The sequence below is a fragment of the Numida meleagris genome, chromosome 1 (assembly GCF_002078875.1).
Source record: "Numida meleagris isolate 19003 breed g44 Domestic line chromosome 1, NumMel1.0, whole genome shotgun sequence".
NCBI lineage: Eukaryota > Metazoa > Chordata > Aves > Galliformes > Numididae > Numida > Numida meleagris.
This window is the reverse complement of record NC_034409.1, coordinates 50,624,509-50,631,775: the sequence shown is the minus strand read 5'-3', so window position 1 is coordinate 50,631,775 and position 7,267 is coordinate 50,624,509. Positions and strand designations below refer to the sequence as shown.

Sequence of the window (7,267 nt, the reverse complement as noted above, 5' to 3'; positions counted from 1 at the left end):
CACTTACCAACTCCACTGTCTTTTTCTGCGTGGAAAACTGCTCAAGAGCAGCACGGAGTTAACTCCTGCACCACTTATTTCTGACCCCCTGGCTCATGCTTCAATAGCACTTCAACCACCGTGCTAAGGTGTTTGCTAATCCTGTGACTTTTCTGTTTAGCACAGAGCATTAGAACAGAGTTTATTCCCTGAAGGAATCTGCATAAATATCAGATGTTCCTGCTCCCAGTTCTAGCCCTGACTTTTCCTTTTATACCATTCCCAGAAGTAATTCCAGACCTGTTTTTCACAATATGCCCCTGCGGTGCCAAATGTTCTCAGCAGCCAGAAACACCGGCACCACACACATGTAACCCTGTGTCATGTCGTATCTTTCTCCTTGCAGTGTAAGACACCCATTTAGAAGCCAAACCTGGCCACAGATCACAGTCTTTCCAGCTAATTAAAAGGTTGCCCAATACTTTCTCAAGGGAGAATTTCCTTCAGCTGGAAACATGGTTTTAGCAATTAAAGGGTGTTGCACAAGTGAGATTCTTCATGCAAGACAGATCCCCCTGCAACAGCCCTTACAAACTTTCACAGCAAGAAAACACAAACAGCACTGTACAAAGAAAACTGAGTTTGACACTTACCTTGAAGTCTAAGCCTAGCTGTATCCAAAGGAAAAAATACAGTCATTGCAGTCATACTGCCCTGAAAAATAAACAGACAGATAAATAAATCATCTACATAGTGTATCAGTTGCTTGTACAGACACCTGACAAACTCTCTGGTAGCCTTTTGCCCCTCACCCAGAAACTGGTGTACTAAGTTTGAAGAAGGGATAAATTCCATATGTAAGAATATTATGGATGGAACGGGTTTTGCTTCCATGCTTACAAATGACCTTTTTAACTTACGAATTATTAGATCAAGCTAAAGCTAAAAGCATTCAAAGCATTTTCTTCAAAGACAAAACTATCAAAGTCTGTGAGCAGACAAAACCTGCATTAGGAGAGAAACGTATCACATTTTCTCTAACTCTTACTAGCCAATGTCTCCTATTTCTGGCATAGGGGAAAGAATGACAAACAATTGCTGTTCTATGGGACCACTGTTTTTAAAGAAATAAAAATAAAGAATGTAAAAACACACACACACAAAAAAACCCTTGCTCAAAAATGTATGTTCTTTTCAGGATTCCATCTAGTACTGTACTAAATCCCAGTTTAGGTAATTAAACCCTAGCTACCAAGTACATCTGCATTAATATTGCACAGCTTTTGAGAATCTGGCCTGGTGTAAGCTTGTATTCAATATTTCTGTAGACTGTTAACATTAAATGGCTGCTAAAGCCACCAGACTCTTTCATTAGTAGCCATACAGCTACTAGTGAGTGGTGGGAAGGTTGCAGGGCAGCTCCAGGAGCTTTCACCAGCTCCTACCTACCGTCGTTCCCAGCACCCAGCTGCTCAGCATAACCAGCGGGGGCACTTGGTGCACGTTCAATTTTTCCCAAAGCAAGATTTAGCTTGAACGTCACTCTCAGAGCAATCCTCCCCACAGCAACATTAACATTCGCACTCAAGTAAGAAAACAGAAATGGGGAAACAGTTGTGAAAGGTTTGGGTAGAAGCAGACAGGACAAATAGGCGGACACAAGGTACAGGCTTCTTAAAACCGGCTTAAATCATACAAGAGGCTATGGCTCAAGAGAAAGCCATGAGCTAACTCAGCTGATTAACAGATGACAGCCAACAAAAGATAATTCGTTCCCTCTCCTCCTCCTATAGCTAAACTGATGAGAAGCTGAAAGTAGCAGCATTACTTTTCTCCCAGGCTTATAAATGGAACAACTCAACAGTGCAGTCTGAAGAATGCCAGAAGTATCATATGGAGGCTACAAGGAAAGAAGGGAGAGGCAGAGATAAGCAGAAGCAGCCCTTTCCCCAGCAACAAAACTGCTCTCAGACTCTGAACCACCACGCTAGCAGGAGAAAGTAACTCTCACTGCTGCGTGCAGGCACGTGCAATGCAGCGTATGACCCTGTGCTGCTGAAAGGGAGACATTTCAATGCCTGCTTTCCCACCACCTTCCAGGCGGTGCTGAAGCTCAGCGCTTTGCCAATTCAAGTCAAGCTATCACTGAACAGTCTCTAGAACAGGTACAAACTGGCTTACGCAACTCCAGCGGGTGGTAAACAGTGCTCCCCTATCGCCTCCGTTCTGGTGGTGTAACTATTCGGGCAGCTGCATGGCGATGCAGAAGGCAAGGAAGCTTATCTGACTAAAGCAGAACTTTTCCCACTAGGCCATTTTTTCAGCCAGATCAGCTCCCCAGTCAGCATCGCCGCAGTGCCGCCAGTGGCTGGCAGGAACCAGGGGGTGGCCGTAAGCAGCCACAACAAGCAGCCTGAGGTGACTTCACTGCCAAGGAGAGGTCTGTGTGACCAAAGCCTACAGTCTGCTGGTTTTCAGATGTTAAAAAAAAAAAAAAAAAAAAACGTTGACAGTCAATATTCAGAGCAGCTTAATTACTGCCATAATACTTCTATAAAACTGACATTCCCACAGCTTTTGGAACAAGGTTACTTTACAGCTATATGCAGAGATTTAAAAAATACTTCTATAATTCAGTTAAAGTCTGCACTTTTTTTTGCTGCTCACGGTACTATTAATTTAATTAGACTCAGACTTGACTTGGTAGTCTAGAGGATAAACGGACTTTCATCAAACTGGAAGAAAAACAGAAGTGATGATGTTGCGATCAGACATGTTGCTCTGACTCATCATTCCAGCACAGTTCATAGGTTGCATTTCTATAGAATCACAGGATCCTTTGAGTTGGAAGGGAGTTCTAAAGGCCATCCAGTCCAACGCTGCTGCAGTGAACAGGGACACCTACAGCTACACCAGGAGCTCAGAGCCCCTCCAGCCTGACCTTGGGTGTCTCCAGGGACAGAGGCATCCACCACCTCCCTGGGCAACCTGTGCCAGTGCCTCACCACCCTTACTGTAAAAGACTTTTTTCCTTATATCCAACCTAAAATTTCCCCTCTTTAAGTCTGAAACCATTTCCCCTTGTCCTGTCATGACAGCCCCTGCAACAGAGGCTGTCCCCTCCTTCCCTGTATCTCCCCTCCAGGTACTGAAAGGCCACTATCAGATCACCTCGGAGCCTTCTCTTCTTCAGACTGAACAGCCCCATTTCTCATCAGCCTTATAATTTAAGCAAAAGTTGAGACGATACTCAAACTATGCACCTGCAGAAGAGATCTTGACAAAATTCATGCATTACTCCAGCAAACAAATCTGTAGGTGGACTGATACATATGTATTGTAACAAAATAAAAACAAAAGCCAAGGTTTCCAGCATAATATGGTTTGGAAAAAGGGGAAATAAAATAAGCCAGCTCATTTTTGGAAAAAGGCCTTGCTCTGGAACTTTAATTTGCACATGTGTACCTGTGGGACCCATAAAGGTACAGAAGTCCAACAGGCCAAAAAGTTCTTTCTTCCCTCACAAGACCGCTGCAGCTCAGGTGTAAGCATCACGAAACACAAGAGGGAATTTCCACCAGCCTACCACCAGCAGGGTGCTGAGGTGCCATCCTAACAGGCTTTAAGTTTATGCACAGATTTATGGTTCTGGTTTGCATCAGAAGCTGTGACGAGGGGCACGACCTATTTATGCCGGTGTGTACGCACAGGTGAGAGGCTGACAGGGAGGGCCAGGAAGTACTGCTGCGCTCTGCATGAGCCAAAGGAAAGCCTGCAGTATTCCAGCAGTGAGCTCAGGTGAGGGGGTTCCCACTCTCAGAACGGGAAACAAAATCCCCCATTGCCTCAGATTCCTGAAGCTGCACACCTAGAACGCTTTGAAGACCAGAGAACATTCCTATGTTTATTTTCGCTACAAATAGACCTTAAGAGTTGTCTTTTGCTTCCTCCAGCAGGCCAATTTATAATTAGCTTTTATTGTTCAATAACATCTAGTGCCATTCATCCAACCGCAACTCACTTGAACGCCTCCAATCAGAACGTCTGCCCGGCAGAGCAGCCCAGCAATCGCTCCAGCACACCACCGGGCGCCCCGAGCAACCCAAACGCAGCGCTGCAGCAGCCCGCTTGAAACCCACCACCACGTCTCGCAAAACCCGCCGCACGGCTCCCCCAGCCCCGCCCGCTCACCACGGCGCCGGACACGGCGTGCACCAGGCTCTCATAGGAGACGACGGAGGACATGGCCGCGGCTTCGGCGGGATCCGGCCGCGAGACGACGGCGGCGGCGCGGAGCTCCAGCTTATCGACCGCCGCCCCCACGCGCGCCATTGCGCCCGCCCTCCCGCGCACCTCCGCGCCGCCACGTAGCACCGCCCCCCGCCCGGCCCTCCTGGGAGCTGCGCGCATGCGCGGGGCCGCGCCTCAGCACAACTCTGAGGGGGGGGGCGGCTGAGGGAGGTGGGGCTGCTCGGTCAGGAGTTCAAGGGAGATCTCATCGCTCTCTCTAACAACCTGAAAGGAGGTTGTGGTGAGCTGGGGGTCGGCCTCTGCTCCCGGATAACTGCGATAGGACGCGAAGTATTTATTTTAAATAAGGCTCTCCCACACGTGCAAAAGACAGAGTGAAGTTTAGTTAATTCAGGTGTGCACACTTCACTGGCCACCACTTGTCACAAAAGCAGCTGGGAGCAGCTTAAAGTTTCACAAAAACAGAAAACATCTAGGTGGCGCGCTGTTTCATAGCTGCTACGATGGCATAATTGCTAGGAAAACGTTGCCCACATAGCCCATTTTTCCTTGGCCTAAACTGATGGAGGTCAGAAGGTGCCAAATCTGGACTGTACAGTGGGTGCGGTAGGACAGCCCAGCCATCATCTTCAGACAGCTATGGGGCCTAATGTAATGGCGTCTTCTCTGGAAGTTTGAGCCTTCAGCTTAGTCAGTGTCACGCTGAAGCAGTCAGAGTTGATGGTTCATCTGGGTTCCAGGAAATCCAGAAGGATCATCCCCTTCCTATCCCGAAAGACAGTGCACATCACTTGACCCACTGAGGGCTGTATCTTGAACTTGTTCTTTGTTAGGGAATTCAAATGCTGCCACTCCATGGACTGCCATTTTGACTCCAGCTCATAGTGGTGACACCACATCTCACCAATAATGGTGCAGTACAGGAAACTGTCACCTTCACCCTTGTATTTGTTCAACAGATCCTGACAAACTTGCCTACCATGCTCTTTTTGTTCCTGTGTGAGCATTTGTGGAACACCCAGCACAAACTTTGCGATATTCCAACATTGCCACCACTGTTTCCAACACATTGAAGCCAATATGCAGCTCCATACACAGGTACCTGGTTGTAATCTGCTGATTCACAGATGAGCCAATTGAGATGCTCTTCATTTCTTGGTGTGACAGCTGTGCGTGACTGTCCAGAACATTGCTCGTCTTTCATGTCATTGTTGCCACTGGAGAAACGCTGCCTCACTGTGCTCACATCCACTGGTTGGTCTCCACAACTGTTCAGCAAGCATCAATGAACGTCAGCGTCAATGGGTGCCATTTTTCCTGCATGGCAGAATTCAGGGACGCGCCTTTGCGCACTTGCACGGCAGACACCATTCTGTCAGACTTCCTCTCTGCTGCCATCTGTCACAAGGCAACAAAATGCAACAGAATACTGGTGGCAAGGTTCAGCCTCTACTACCATTCCACCCAAATCCACCTGAAGTCGTGGGCCAACACAATAAAGCAGGAGGCATTACTTTCAGAGCATCCCCTGCACTTTTAGAAGAGACTCACCCAGGACATAAACTTGCATGACCATTGTTCTTTGTGATTCTGTGCCCAGCTGCACAGACCTAGCGAAGCTGCCCAAGAAAACCAACTACAAACAGGAGCACAATCTACATGTGAGAGCAAAATCTTAGTCCTCATTTGCATAATTTCGATTCCGTACATAGTTGTACAAGAAGTTAACAGACCTCAAGACAATTAAATAACATCCATCGACAGAATTTCTCTTGCCTGCCCACATCTCTGTTTCTAATTCTGTATGTGGAATGAGGACACTTAATGACTCCAGAGTCAAATTTACTGCCTCTGCACTGTCTTACCTTAGCAAATAAAGGACAAACACTGAACTCAAACTTATTTTACCCTGCTACACTCCTTGTCCTAACACTAATTTACAGGAAAAGAAAAAAAGAGAACTGTACATCTTTTTTTCTGCACAGAAATTCATTTGAGATTGGAAACATGTGAAGATATTTAATTACTACTTTCGGAAGTATTTTCTGAATCCGTTGCAAAACTTAGGATAATACTCTCAGGGCATCATGGATTAAAGCAACTACAGGTTAGCAGTCTGAATTCATTGAATAACACAGTGTTTGATCACACAAACTTGGCAAGTTCATACTTAAGATCAGCTGGAACACCAACCTATTCCAGAAGAAAGCACTGCGATCATAAACGTATTAAAAGCCTATTATTTTATAAAAGCATGCATACATGCATGCTTTTTGCCTGTTAAGTAACTGAACAGACTTTCAGCCTCTGGAATACCACCGAGTTTTTCCTATACACTTTAGGCCCAGTGACAGCAAAGAAATTGAAATGTTCTTCAGCTTTAATAATGGCAAATGCAAATATCTCCTCTCATGCTTCTTCAGCAGCCTTGGTAGTTGATGAAACATTCCTTAGCTGCTTTTAGTTTTCCATAGACTAATGAACTGTCAAACACAAGCTTTGTTACCTTGCATTTTTCTTCCTTTCCCAGGCACTTGTAAATATCTAGCATCTGTTCTGATGCACATTTTTGTGATCTTCTGCTTTTGTCCTCCTGAAGGAGCTCAGAATTCATTCCAGTTTGGATTTTCTCTTCTAGTTTGAGAAATTTTCGGCCAAGAGACTAAAGAAAAAAAAATATCATGCATTACAAAATGGCTTTGAAAGTCTGGTTTTTTTTTTCCCCCTCAAGCAATTTTCCCTTACTTCAGGATTAAGAAAAAAATCATTAAAAAAAATCACTAATTTGTTCATTTTTCCTTATAAACCATTAGCTTTTCTTTTTGGGAACCAGATGGGAACCAGATGTCAGTGGCTGACCTGCAGCGCATGTTCTATAATAAGAGGCACTGCAATTAGCAGTAGCCTGTTTATTCTCAAAGTAATACTTCGATATTTTTCCATCTAATTCTGGTAACTTACTAATAACTTGTTCCTTCATCCTACTTTAAAAAGTAATTTTATTAAATGCAATAGTTTTAAGGTGACTGGTCTGATG

The 7,267-nt window shown here is 45.3% G+C and overlaps 1 protein-coding gene across 1 annotated transcript in view; it reads right to left on the bottom strand.

The window, feature by feature from the left end:
• SLC25A17 (solute carrier family 25 member 17) overlaps positions 1–4,371 on the bottom strand; it is a gene marked incomplete in the record, with an annotated part of 13,818 nt that extends 9,447 nt beyond the window's left edge. The window contains 2 exon segments of the mRNA XM_021384495.1: positions 633–693; positions 4,171–4,371. Of these exon segments, the coding sequence (XP_021240170.1) occupies positions 633–693; positions 4,171–4,311 (202 nt within the window).